Here is a 14,765-nt window from a genome sequence, read left to right as displayed (position 1 = left end):
AAAAGATTAAAATAAATTTACTGTCAAATTACGTACACGTCACCATATACTATCTTGAGATTCATCTTCTTGCAGGCATTCATAATTGAAATACAATAGGATCGATTAAAATCTGCACACAAAGACTGACAAGCAACTTGCGTGCAAAATAAAACAAACTGCAAATCAAACAATTAAATAAATAATATTGAGAACATGAGTTGCAGAGTTCTTAATTGAGTCTGTAGAGGGAATCGGTTCAGTGTGAAGTTATCTATACTAGTTCAGGAACCTGAGAGTTGAGGGGTAATAACTGTTCCTGAACCTGGTGGTGTGGGACCTGAGGCTTCTGTACCTCCTGCCTGATGGTAGTAGTGTGAAGGCAAGGCTTTTTCGTGACCAGACTCGTTCACAGGGCTCAGGCTACGATCTGACTGGTGCTTTAGATCCGATGCAGCTTCGTGCTCTGACGTTCTGCAATTCAGCAGGAATAGCAGAGTACTACACTGGACTTTGTGGACGGTTCCTGCCACCTTCTAGGCCCCTCTGTCCCCACGTCACACAGAAACCTCCGGTGTAGAGTGTAATCCATGCATTGGCTAAGCGCTATCTCACCGGCTGGAAACTATTTCGCTGAGTAGTCCCGTCACTGATCAGTAAACGTCATTGGCTTCACTTGGAGCTGTCTCAGCCGTGAGCACTTACTGTAAACAGTCTAGTCTTAGCAAGATCACAGCAGATGTTTAAGGGGAAAAAAATCCACCCTGTAACTCCCTCGTGGGAATCTGTGCTCCGCATGTAATTCCCAAACCTTCTGAGTGGAATTCAGTCTCTTACACAACCCCTACCGTACTCCCCTCCCCCAAAGACTTATATAGTCATACAGCATAGAAACACAGTGCTCATCTAAGCTGGTCCCATTTGCTAACACTTGGCCCGTTTGTCCACCAGAGAGAGGTACAAGGGCCTGACAACATACACTCAGTGTTTTAGTAACAGCTTCTTCCCCTTCTCCATCAGATTTGTGAACCCACGAGCACCACCTCACTAATCTGCTCCCTTTTCACGCTACTTCTTTTAAAATTGCTCGTGGCGAGCATTCGGTCCGTGATGACAGACGAGAGGGGCTCGTCCAGCCCAATGGCCGGTCTTACTGGGACAAGCCAACTGGGAGCTATGACCGGGGAGCGAACCAGTCTGTCTCAGACAGGCCGGGGGAGGAGACGGTCACACAGTCAGGGTGACCCACAAGCACACATGGGAGTGACTGGATAACCTGAGCTAAAATGGAATGATAAATCAACTTGAACATCATATAATCCCATAAAAGCATTTTAAGATAAAAACAATAAATAGCGCTGGCCGCTACGCATGCTGGGGCTGGCTGTTGACCTCCCCCTCCCCCCACACTGGAAGTTCTACGATTATATATTTCTTGTTATAAATTATAGTAATGTTTTGAATCCCTTGCACTGTACTGCTGCGCAAAACAACAAATTTCACACCATATTTAGTGATATTAAAACTGATTCCGTTCCTAACCTTCCCTACCCATGTACTTATCCCAATGTCCTTTAAATATTGTTATTGTACCTTCCTCATTCCCGCCACACTCCGCATGAAGGCATCACTCCTCGAGTTTCTTTTCAGTTTTAAAGATGGTCTTTATTTGTCACGTGTACATTGAAGCATCAAAGTGCACAGCAAAATGCGTCGTTTGTTTCAACGACTATCACAGTCTGAGGACGTGCCGGGGGGGGGGGCAGCCCGCAAGTGGTTTCATGTTCCTGGTACCAACGTAGCAACACAGCATGCCCTCAACTCTCTAACTTTAACCAGGACTCCTTGGAGTTGGGAGGAAACTGGAGCACCTGGTCATGGAGGGAACGTACGAATTCCTTACAGGCAGTGGCAGAAGTGGACTTGGATCGTTGGGGTCGTTAGAGTGTTACTGTCCGTCCCTTCTCTTGTTCTCTCACTTAGATCTGAATTTTACATATAACCATTCCGCTTCTGGATAAAATTCCACCCTGTAACTCGCTCCTGGATATATAAAACTGGACAGACACCTTATTAGATGCCAGTGGATGTCCGTTACTCCACACTCAGTAAGTCAGGTTGGGTAGAACCACTGACACACAGCTCCAGTCGCCTGCCTTCAATCCCAACCTTGGATTTCCTCTGGTGCTCAAGCTTTCTCCCACCTCTCAAAGGCATGTCAGCTGGCCAACTGATGCTGCAAATCCCCACCAGTTTAGGAAAATATTAAAAGAATCAAAAGGGAGGACAAAGAAAGACCAACTGGTTGTGGAACTCGGAGAGGTCAGTCGGCATCTATGGTGAGAAGTGGATTGATGACGTTTTGGGTTGAGGGCCTTCATCTGGACTCAAGGGAGGCCCAGGGAAGTAGGCATGATGTTTTGAGTGAGGACTGTTCCTCTGAACCTGAGGAAGGAAGTGTGGGAGAGCATCCAGAGGAGGTTCATGCGAATGATCCTGGAAATGAAAGGGTTAACACATGGGGAGCATTTGATGGCTTTGGGCCTGTACTCGGTGGAATTTAGAAGAATGAAGGGGGAAATTCCTTTGAAACCTATCAAATATTGAAAGGCCTAGATAGAGTGAACATGGAGAGGTTATTTCTTGTAGATGGAGAGACTAAGACCAGAAGGTACAACCTCAGATTACAAGGATGTCTATTCAGAACAGAAATGAGGAGGAATTTCTTTAGCCAGAGAATGATGAAGCTGTAGAATTTACTGCCGCGGATGGCTGTGAGGCTGCACCATTCAATATATTTAGAGCAGAGGCTGACAGGTTCTTGATTAGTAAGGGTGTCAAAGATTACGGGGGGGAATTTTCCTAAACTGGCTTATTCCCTCTCCTATGTCCTATGGTGCTATGATCTGAATCGCTTTGTTCTGGTTAAGTGGAGATGCAATATCAGGCTGTTCCGTGCTGTTGCCCATGGTCACAGGAAGAGATCTGATCTGGGTTCAGGATTGAACCCAGGAGACCCATTCTGCAGAGAGCAGCTCAATAACTCGAGAACAAAATGAAGCAAGTTCTTAGAAAATTATCCAAGTGCCAATTTCTGGAAAGCTGGCTGAATAGATGCTCGCTGAAGTAGAACAATCCAGCTCCTGGTGGCCGCCTTTGGGGGCTGGATCCTGGCCAATCCGCAGACTTTGCCGAGTACATTCCAATCCTCCTGACATCACGGGCTGGAAGCCTTCACACAGGGAAATCTGCAACCTCCTGCTTAAACCTCGGGAGGGTTTCAAGGCACTTAACAGTCATTGAGAAATGTCTGAGGCACTGACAGGCACCACGACTAAGGAATCACAGCGTTCGACGTGCGTACAGCAGGATCCCGCAGGTAGGCGTGTGGTCTTAGCAGTTTAAATGGAGACCGAGACCTTGGGAACGCCACCGTGAGCAAAAGCTCCAGCATGGACAACGCCGAGCCCAGCTGCAGGTGGAGCACGGTTGAGAATGGGGTTAGCAATCCCAGCCCATAAAAAGCACGAGCTACAGAAAAGCCAGCTGATGCTCCAAAGACCTCGTCCCCGAGAGAGGAAGGATCTTCACCTCAAAGATGTATGAAGTTGTGAGGTTAAAGCGGCAGCCACAGGGCCATTCAATCTTCTATCGGCCCGGGACAGAGGACTCGTGGTGAGCCGCTGTTGGCAGCCTCCGCTTGAGAAGGAGAGGGTCTGGGATCTCCTGCACCGAACTGGGAGGGCAGATAGGATTCCAGCTTGGGATCCCACGCAAAACTCAACTCATCCAACCACGCAAAGCAGAGCTCTGGAATAAAAACAGTGAACGCTGGAAAACGCAGCAACCTCGGCGAGAGAAGCGGGGCTAGTGTTTCAGCTGACCTAACGTAGATTGGGAGACCGCTTCGTTGAGCACCTACACTTCATCTGCCAGAAAAAGCGGGATCTTCCGGTGGCCACCCATTCTAATACTACTTCCCATTCCCATTCCGACATGTCAGTCCACGGTCTCCTCTACTGCTGCGATGAGGCCACGCTCAGGTTAGAGGAGCAACACCTCATCTTCCATCTGGGTAGCCTCCAGCTTCCTCAAGCTTCCGGTAATTGCCTCCCTTCACCATTCCCATTACTGTTTCCCCCTCTAACCCATCTCCTTGCCTTCCCTTCAATTCCCTCTAGTGTTCCTCCTCCTTCCCTTTCTTTCATGGTCTTTTACCCTCTCCTATCAGATTTCCTGACCTCCAGCCCTTTACCTCTTTCACCAGTCAACTTCCCCTCACCCCCTCCCCATCTCCTGGTTTCACCTATCACCTGCTTGTACTTCTTCCTCCCCTCCTTCTACCTTCTTACTCTGACTTCTCATCTCTTTTTCCAGTCCTGATGAAGGATCTTGCCCCAAAACGTATTTTCCATAGATGCTGCCTGGCCTGCTGAGTTTCTCCAGCATTTTGTGTGTGCTGCGAGTATTTCATGTTAAGGACTGGAATCCAACTCAGGTTTATTATCACTGACGTTCTGAACAGTATGGGTCCCTTGGTTAAGAAAATTGTTTCACCACTACAGTGAAAGACATATAAACGACTGTAAGTTGCAAAAGAATAAATAAACGGTGCAAAAGAGAACTAGTGAAGTAGTGGAAGTAGTGTTTATGGGTGGCGCACATGTCAGCTTGCTGAGTTCATCCCACATGTTCTTTGTATTGCTCAAGATCTCCGGCATCTGCGGAATCTGTGTTTATGAAAGTGTTCATGGAACATTCAGACATCTGGTGGCGGAAAGTTTGGCCTAAAACAATGAGTGTGGCTGTTCAGACTCTTGTACCTCCTCCCCGTTGTAACAGGAAGAGGGCATGTCTCAGGTATTGAGGGTCCTTCGTGATGAACGCTGTCTTCTCGAGGCACTGCCTGTTGAAGGTGTCCTCGCTGGTGGGGAGGGCTGTGCTCCTGAGGGAAATGGCTGAGTCTATAAGCCTCTGAAGTCTCTTTCGAGCCTGCATTTTGGAGCCTCTGCACCGGCCGGTGAAACAACTGGTCAGAATATTCTCCACCAGTTTGAATGGGCCTTCGGTGACAAACCAAACCCACTCAAATTTGCTTCGTCAGGAGTGGGAAAGAGAGAAAACAAATTAGTTTTGAGTTGAATTGAGGGTTGAAGAGGAAAAGGGGACCCTCCAGATCTCTGTGTCAATCCTGGCTGTTATGTCACATTCCATGGGTTAACAATGAAGAATCATATTCTGGAAGAATTAAAGAACTTTTATTAGCAGAAATAAGCAAACGCATCTTAACCCCGCTACCCGGCAAACCCTGCGCATGCTCAGTGCTCTCCAATCAGGAACTGGCACGTGATCCTCTCACTGATATTCCCTCTGTCCTACCAAACCCTCGGCCTCTCAGTTGTTGTTCTCAGGTGGTGCTGGGGGCTTTCCTCAATCCAGACTGTTACGGCCATCGTTACTTTAGGACTGGGGGGAAGGGATGGAGCCAGAGCTGGAGGTGAAGGGTGAATCCAGGTCAGGAGAGGTGATGGGCAGACGTGGGAGTAGCAACAGAGGCTGGGACGCAGGTGAAGAGGGATGATGGGCAGATGGTGGGGGGTAGAGTGGGAATAGCGATAGAGGCTGGGTGGATCCAGCTGAGAAGTAACGGGCAGACAGGAGTGGGAGAGTGGGAATAGCGACAGAGGCTGGGAGGTGATGGGTGGATCCAGGTGAGAGGTGATCATGGGCAGCAGATCGCGGAATCTGATAGGGATCACTGATTATCTGCAGCCCTTTGTCACCTCCCATCCTCTGTCACTTTCCCTGCTCACCCTTCCTCCATCTGCCCATCATCCCTGCTCACCTAAATCCACCCATCACCTCCCACCCTCTGTCACTTTTCCCACTCTTCCCTGCTCACCTAAATCCACCCATCACCTCCCACCCTCTGTCACTTTTCCCACTCTCCCCTGCTCACCTAAATCCACCCATCACCTCCCAGGTCTTGTTCCAACCCTTCCCTCCACCTCTCCACGACAGCTATGTTCCCTCTGTCGCTCAGCCCAGATGAAGTCTTGACCCAAAATAGCAACCGTTCATTTTCCTCCATGGATGCTACCTGACCATTTGGGTCCCTTCAGTGGTTTTTTGTGAAGCCCACACCTTGCTGAGGCTTCTACATGCCTCAGGATTGGGGGGGGGGGGGCGTGGAACACCAAGGTGCCCTGACCCCGCACTTCCCTGGTGGGTTTGTCTGGCATGTGGAGTGGACAGGCCCGACCACAGGCTGAATGCTGGTGTTCTCTGCGTGCGGGTTAGCTCAGCCTTGGGCCTGGGGCCAGAGGACTAGCTACCGAATAGGCAGGGTTCCTTGCCAGCAAAAGCAGGAGGGTCCCAGAAAGCAGCAGCCACTGGCAGAGAGTGTCTTGACAACTTGGAACATTCCACAGGTTGGAAACCTCAAATCCTTCAGGAATAAATGGAAACTTCCAGCCAGGTTTTAATCCCCAATTATTGGACATCCACTTTCTAATATTTTTATTTTCCCAGCTCGATAAACAAGGGAATACTCCGCGGCTGTTTCCCTCAACGGCTGTGCTCTGAGAAGTATGTTAAAAATCCTTCCAACATTCTTCATGTCAACTGTGTAAATAACCCCGAGGCAAATAATGCCTGAGATTAATTGACAGGTTGCTCCCAGGAAAAGCTGTAAAATGCTTTAATGGAGGTGCTGCAGATTCCCATTTCCTTCTCTGCATCCACTTTTCCTCTTCTTTGGAATGGGTCCAGGGATGAGGGATTTCCGCTACAGCGGTACACCTGAGCAGCTAGTTCGTAGAGAAGGTGGTTTGATCGAGGTGGACAAGCTAATGGCGAGCTCTGAGACGGATGTCAGAGTTTTTCACTTGAGCGATTGGATAAAGACGGTGGGGCTCAGATTTAACTTTTTTGGGGAAAGATCCGAGAGGAATTCAGGCAAGTTGTTTTTTTCACAAACGGCAGATGCTGGAAATCCAAAGCAGCAAGCACAATGCTGGAGGGACTCCGCAGGTCAGGCAGCATCCATGGAAGTGAATAGATGGTCGATGTTTCATGCCGAGACCCTTAATCGGAACTGGAAAGGAAGGGGAAAGGTGCCAGAATAAAATGGTGGGGGGAGGGGAAGGAGGTCAGCTGGAAGTTGATAGGTAAGGCTAGGTAGCTGGGGAGGTAAAGGGATCTGATAGGAGAAGAGAGTGGCTCACAGGAGAAAGGGAAGGAGAAGGCAACCCAGTGGGAGGTGATAGGCAGGTGAATAGAGGAAGAAGGGATGGGGAGGGAATGTTTTTTACAGGAAGGAGAAATCGATGTTCATGCCATCGGGTTGGAGGTTACACAGATGGAAATAGGGTGTTTCTCCTCCACTCTGAGGGTGGCCAGATCTTGGCATGAGAGGAGACCATGGACTGATCCGTCAGAACGGGAATGGGAGTTGGAATTAAAACATTCGGCCACCGGGCAGTCCTGCTTTTGGCGATGAGTCGTAGGGGCATGACAAAGGGGTCCCCCAATTTACGACAGGTCTCTCCGATGTAGAGGAGGCCGCATTGGGAGCGCCAGACATGCTGGACAACCCCAGCCGGTTCGCAGGTGGAATGTCCCCTCACCTGGAAGGACTGTTTGGGGCCCCGAATGGAGGTGAGGGAGGAGGTGTATAGGCAGGTGTGGCTCTTTGCCTGCTTGCCGGGGTAAGTGCTGGGAGGACAGATGAATGGACAAGGGAATTACAGAGGGAGTTATCCCTGTGGAAAGCGGAGGGGCAAGGAGTGTAAAGATATGTTTGGTGGTAGGATCTCCTTGGATCAGGGCTTTCGGATGGGAATGACTGATGAAGCTGATATGCAAAGTACAGTCATGTACTTGATGGGCCAAGTGGCCTCCTCCTTTCCCCCTTTTCTTTAAATTGTTATTTGGAGCCTTTCTAGAGAGACCAGTTTTTCTCAAAATGCTCCTGTGAGTTAGTTCCTTGTCATTTCGATTCAAGATGGCTTAATGTAATTTCCTGTACAGTGTACAAGCGTAAGGGAGAATGATCTGATGCAGCAGATGGAAAACACAATAAGCTAAAGAAGAGGATAATAATACAAACACAATAACTATAACTATATACATAGATTGATAGGTTGACAATGAAGTTGATGCCTGGCACAGAGCGTCTGTACGTTAGGTGACTAATATGAAATGATGGTTGGGGGTGTGTTGGGGTGGTCGTGGGTGGAGGTTTTGATCAGTCTTACTGCTTGGGGAAAGTTACTGTTATTGAGACTACGTGGGACAAACAGTCCATGAGTTTTGTTTGCTTCCAATGAGAACTCACCCACTTTGGGTCTAAACAAAGGAAGAGAGCAGAACGCTTTCAAAATGGCAATGGTGTGCGTGTGTTATAGATCCAAAGAAGCGTAGTTAAAAAATTCATCAGAAAGCTGGAGGACTTTCTCATAGAAGGTTGAAAACCAATCTTCTGTCCATGGACCCTATCTATTCTTCTCGCTGTCTCGGTAAAGCAGCTGACATAATAGAAATGATCTCTTCTCTCCTCTCTCACGTCAGGCACAAGATACAAAAGCCTGAAAGCACATACCACCAGGCTCAAGGACAGCTTCTGTCAGACTCTTGAACAAAGCTTTCTTATGCTAAAGATGAATTCCTGATCTCCAAATCTACCTCGCTAGCCAGCTGGTGGCGTAGTGATATCCACACCGGACATAGGGGCGAGTAATTATGGGTTTGAATCTGGCCTGTTTCCTCCACACTTTCCATAATAGCTGGGCTGAGAGTCAATCTAGCAACTCAGTCTTGTAAAGAAAAACAGACAAATGTTAAAGAAATGGCAATGTTTCTGCCGACATGTCACAAGCGTGGAGAGGAACAACAGCAACAATCTACCCCGTTGTGAGCTTTGCACCTAATTTGTCTCCCTGCACTGCAGTTCCTCTGTGGCTACAACAATATATTCCACATCATCAAGTCAAGTCACTTTTATTGTCATTTTGACCATAACTGCTGAAACAGTACATAGTAAAAATGAGACAACATTTTTCAGGACCATGGTATTACATGACACAGTACAAAAGCTAGACTGAACTACGTAAAAAAAACATAGACAAAAACTACACTAGACTGCAGACCTACCCAGGGCTGCATAAAGTGCACAAAAACAGTGCAGGCATTACAATAAATAATAAACAAGACAATAGGGCAGTAAGGTGTCAGTCCAGGCTCTGGGTATTGAGGAGTCTGATGGCTTGGGGGAAGAAACTGTTACATAGTCTGGTCGTGAGAGCCCGAATGCTTCGGAGCCTTTTCCCGGACGGCAGGAGGGAGAAGAGTTTGTATGAGGGGTGCACGGGGTCCTTCATAATGGTGTTTCCTTTGCGGATGCAGCGTGTAGTGTAAATGTCTGTGATGGCAGGAAGAGAGACCCCGATGATCTTCTCAGCTGACCTCACTATCCGCTGCAGAGTCTTGCGATCCGAGATGGTGCAATTCCCGAACCAGGCAGTGATGCAGCTGCTCAGGATGCTCTCAATACAACCCCTGTAGAATGTGATGAGGATGGGGGGGGGTGGGAGATGGACTTTCCTCAGCCTTCGCAGAAAGCAGAGATGCTGCTGGGCTTTCTTTGCTATGGAGCTGGTGTTGAGGGACCAGGTGAGATTCTCCGTCAGGTTAACACCAAGAAATCTGGTGCTCTTAACGATCTCAACTGAGGAGCCGTCGATGTTCAGCGGGGAGTTCCTTTTCGTGTGTTTCTTTTCACTGTACTTGTGCGCACAATGATCTGTTTGTAAACTAAAGCCTTTTCCTGCGTCTTGGTACATGTGATAGTAATAAACCGATAACCAAGATGAGAAATTGCTGAGCTTACAGTTGAAGCTGGAAAGCTGCTCTGTGCCCAAGCAGAGAATAAGGTGCAATCTCCACAACTTTTTAGTTATGCTTATCTACTGGGGCAGCATGGTAGCGGAGCGATTAGTGGAAAGCTACTGAAACACTAGCAACTCCTCACGCTGCTGTCTGTGAGGAGTTTGTACGTTCTCCCTGTGACCATGTGGATTTCCTCCAAGTCATCCGGTTTCCTCCCACACTCCAAAGGTGTCTAAGTTAGTAGATTAATTGGTCACATACCATGCTAAACCACTAAATAAATAATTAATAAAGTTCTGTTGCAGAACAAGTTAGGTCTCTATTCTTTGGAGCGTAGAAGGTTGAGGGGGGACTTGATAGAGGTATTTAAAATTATGAGGGGGTTAGATAGAGTTGACATGGATAGGCTTTTTCCATTGAGAGTAGGGGAGATTCAACAAGAGGACATGAGTTGAGAGTTAAGGGGCAAAAGTTTAGGGGTAACATGAGGGGGAACTGTGTGGTAGCTGTGTGGAACTGTGTGGTAGCTGTGTGGAACGAGCTTCTGGTAGATGTGGTAGGGGCAGGTTTGATATTGTCATTTAAAGTAAAATTGGATGGGTATATGGACAGGATAGGAATAGAGGATTATGGGCTGAGCACAGGTCGATGGGACTAGGTGAGAATAAGTGTTCGGCACAGACTAGAAGGGTCGAGATGGCCTGTTTCCGTGCTGTAATTGTTATATGGTTATAACAAATCGTGGCTTTGAACAGGGCTGGTGAAACATTGTACAGCGCCTGTTTGTCCGACCTTGGAGCTCACTACTCGAATCTGTTCCTGTCCTTACAGACACTACCACAGCATGGAAGTCTTCACACACTACGACCTCCTCACCTTCAATGGCAGTAAAGTGGCCGAGGGGCACAAAGCAAGCTTCTGCCTAGAAGACTCGGATTGCGAAAGAGGTAAGTCAGGCAATGGTGCTTGAATCTTGTCCGGTGGGTAGTGGGGGCGGGGGAGATGAGGGGTAAATGGACAAAGGTCTTGTAAAGAATCAGTGGGAAGAATGAGTGGATTCAAAGGAGATGAGATTCTGTGTAACCTGAGGAACAGTAATACTGAATCACTATGTCTCCATTGCGTGTGAGAAGGGGTGACAGAACAGCAGCTCCTGAGCTGGGTGGATTGTTGAAGCATTTCTGAGGGCTGTTGGGAAGTCAAGCCCATTGGACAGTCTGGAGTCAGCAGACTGGTCTGGAGTTACCCAGACCATTGGACAGTCTGGAGTTACCCAGACACTGGTCAGTCTGGAGTTACCCAGACACTGGTCAGTCTGGAGTTACCAGACCAGTCTGGAGTTACCCAGACCATTGGACAGTCTGGAGTTACCCAGACACTGGTCAGTCTGGAGTTACCCAGACATTGGTCAGCCTGGAATTATCCAGCTAGCCTGGGTAAGGACGGCAGTTTTTCTTTCCTGGACAGCATCAAGATTTGATTCCCACTGCTGTCTGTAAGAGTTTATATGTTCTCCAGGTGCTCTGGTTTCCAAAGACATACGTGCTCGGGTTAGTGAGTCGTGGGCACTCTTTGTTGGTGCTGGACGCATGGCGACACGGGCAGGCTGCACCCAGGATATCGTTGGACTGTATTGATCATTGACACAAACAACATATTTCTCTCTGTGTTTTGATGTACATGTGACAAATGAAGCTTTTTCTAATATCTACAGTGGCAATCGGGTTCAGTTTCCGCCGCTGCCCTTTCACCCCGTGACCTCCAGTTGCTCTGGTTTTCTCCCACGTTCCAAAGACCTGCGGGTTAGGGTTAGGATTAGTGAGTTGTGGGCACAGTGTGGTTGTCCTGGAAGCGTGGCGGTGCTTGTGGCATGTCCCCAGCACAGTACTTGCCGATTCGAATTGACAGGAGTGGCACGTTTCACTGTGTCTCGATGTACATGTGACAAATAGAGCAAATTGTTTAGACCACAAAGGGGCAGGGGGGGAGCACGTTCATTTGGGTTGTTGCTCTGGTGCATCCCAAAGTCAGAGGGGGTGGTGGGCTGTTGGCGAATCCTGGAGAGGGGCGGGAGGCAAAACCGTGTGGTAGTGGGGGTACAGAGAGGTAAGCTGTTGGGCTGTTCTGCTGGTTCCTGGCATGAGGCCAGCAGGTCAAATGGCCTCTTTCATGGCAGAAGGTAAGCACGTCAACAGCAGTCCTTGTGTCTGCGTTGTCCTGGTCCTCTCACACGAACCAGGCACGGGATAGTGGCCAAGTCAGACTACAGAGTGCAAACTGTTCATGGATATTATATATCTTTATGTAGGCCTCCGTTAGTCTCGATAGACCATGGATTTGCACCTTGGAGAGTTTCCAGGGCACAAGCCTGGGCAAGGTTTTTTTTTATGGGAGACCAGCAGTTGCCCAAACTGCAAGTCTCCCCTCTCCACTCCACCAATGTTGTCCAAGGGAAGGGCATTAGGACCCACACAGCTTGGCACCGGTGTCGTCGCAGAGCAATGTGTGGTTAAGTGCCTTGCTCAAGGACACACATGCAGCCTCAGCCAAGGCTCGAACTAGCGACCTTCAGATCACTAGACGAACGCCTTAACCACTTGGCCACGCGCCAACATATATATCTTTAAATAGATAGATATATAGATACTTTATTGATCCCAAAGAAAATTACGGTGTCACAGTAGCATTACAAGTGCACAGATATACAAATCTTAGAAGAGAAGCAAGAAAGAATAAAAAACAAGTTACCTCAAACAATCTAACAGGAGGGGGGGTCGCCTCTTCCCCAGCTATTATTAAAAGATCACACGTTATATCCTTGGATCAGAATAACACTGGAAAAAGCAGAGAGCCTGAAACCATGGCAACAGAGTCTTGAGGGGGATTGTGGTTTAGAGCAGATTGTGAATCCAGATGTGCTGTGCGAGGAGGGGTGGTTAGTTGGGGGAGTGGGGGAACCAATGACATTGGAGGGTCGAGGGGGCTCCCGGAGACATGGCCTCATAGTCACTTCCTGCTCAGACGCAGGAAACCAGGTGATAAATTGACCCTAATCCCAGAATGAGCCATTCCCGAAAGCAGCAACGTTTCCGCACAGCTCACAGAGTCCTCTTTCTGCCTCCAGGGATATTTCAGTTCGGATATTTTCAGCTCCTGTTTTATCTTTCAGCACGGAGCGGTCAATAGTGAAGTAATAAATCTTCTTGTGTAGGGAAGTGCTGCTCCTGAAGTGACTCTGCACATTGAGTGTGGGGTGGTTTAGTCTCACCACCCCCAACACATCTTCCAAACAGCTGGGCTAGTTTCACCATTGGAACAACACACAATAAGAACTGAGGTGCATAGAATTATGAGAGGCAAAAATAGACAGCCACGATCTTTTCCCCGGAGTAGAAATACCATATACTAGAGAGCATGCATTTAAGTTGAGAGGGGGAAAGTTTAAAGGAGATGAGCAGGACAGTTTTGTTTTACAGAGTTCTGGGTACCTGGGACGATAGTTGATACAGATACAATAGAGGCTGGAGGTTAGATACGTGAATTTACAGGGAATGAAGAGATACATGTTAAATACAGGCAGAAGGGATTTGTTTTACTTTGGCAATCATGCTCAGCACAAAGATTGTGGGTCAAATGGCCTATTCCTGCATTGCGCTGTTCCCTCAGACAACAGGATGTTCAGAGCCAGGACATCAATGTTAAGTTGGGGGGTGAAAGGCCGAGAGAGAGTGGATGTGGAGAGGATGTTTCCTATAGTGGGGGAGTCTAGGACCAGTAGACACAGATAGAGTGGATGTGGAGAGGATGTTTCCTATAGTGGGGGAGTCTAGGACCAGAGGGCACAGATAGAGTGGATGTGGAGAGGATGTTTCCTATAGTGGGGGAGTCTAGGACCACAGATAGAGTGGATGTGGAGAGGATGTTTCCTATAGTGGGGGAGTCTAGGACCAGAGGGCACAGATAGAGTGGATGTGGAGAGGATGTTTCCTATAGTGGGGGAGTCTAGGACCAGAGGACACAGATAGAGTGGATGTGGAGAGGATGTTTCCTATAGTGGGGGAGTCTAGGACCAGAGGACACAGATAGAGTGGATGTGGAGAGGATGTTCCCTATAGTGGGGGAGTCTAGGACCAGAGGACACAGATAGAGTGGATGTGGAGAGGATGTTTTCATTAGTGGGAGAGTCCAGGACCAGTAGACACAGATAGAGTGGACGTGGAGAGGATGTTTCCTATAGCGGGGGAGTCTAGGACCAGAGGGCACAGATAGAGTGGATGTGGAGAGGATGTTTCCTATGGGGGGAGTCTAGGACCAGAGGGCACAGATAGAGTGGATGTGGAGAGGATGTTTCCATTAGTGGGGGAGACTAGGACCAGAGGGCACAGATAGAGTGGATGTGGAGAGGATGTTTCCTATAGTGGGGGAGTCTAGGACCAGAGGACACAGATAGAGTGGATGTGGAGAGGATGTTTCCTATAGTGGGGGAGTCTAGGACCAGAGGACAAAGATAGAGTGGATGTGGAGAGGATGTTTCCTATAGTGGGAGAGTCCAGGACCAGAGGGCACAGATAGAGTGGATGTGGAGAGGATGTTTCCATTAGTGGGAGAGTCCAGGACCAGAGGGCACACTCAGAAGAGCCTCAAGATGAGCCTTTAGAACAGAATGAGGAGGAAATTCATTACCCAGTAAGCAGTGAATCTGTGGAATTCATTGCTATAAATGGCTGTGGAGGCCAAGACAGTTAAAGCAGACATTGATAAGTCTTGATAAATAAGAATGTCAAAAGTTATGGCGAGGAGAAAGAGGGAAAATAAATCAGCCATTATTGATTACAGAGAGGACTTGATGGGCCAAATGGCCTAATTCTATTCTGCTGTCTAATGGTCTTTATGGTCTA

General features: G+C 48.2%; 1 protein-coding gene across 5 annotated transcripts in view; it reads left to right on the top strand.

The window, feature by feature from the left end:
- LOC132379386 (lysyl oxidase homolog 4-like) overlaps positions 1-14,765 on the top strand; it is a 126,272-nt gene that overhangs the window by 106,229 nt on the left and 5,278 nt on the right. For all 5 annotated transcript variants that reach the window (XM_059947168.1, XM_059947170.1, XM_059947171.1 and 2 more), the window contains one exon: positions 10,699-10,814. In XM_059947168.1, the coding sequence (XP_059803151.1) occupies positions 10,699-10,814 (116 nt within the window). The remainder of the gene's footprint in view (positions 1-10,698; positions 10,815-14,765) is intronic.

Source organism: Hypanus sabinus, chromosome 22 (assembly GCF_030144855.1).
Source record: "Hypanus sabinus isolate sHypSab1 chromosome 22, sHypSab1.hap1, whole genome shotgun sequence".
NCBI lineage: Eukaryota > Metazoa > Chordata > Chondrichthyes > Myliobatiformes > Dasyatidae > Hypanus > Hypanus sabinus.
The sequence above is the reverse complement of the archived record's forward strand: the minus strand, read 5'-3'. Positions and strand labels throughout refer to the sequence as shown.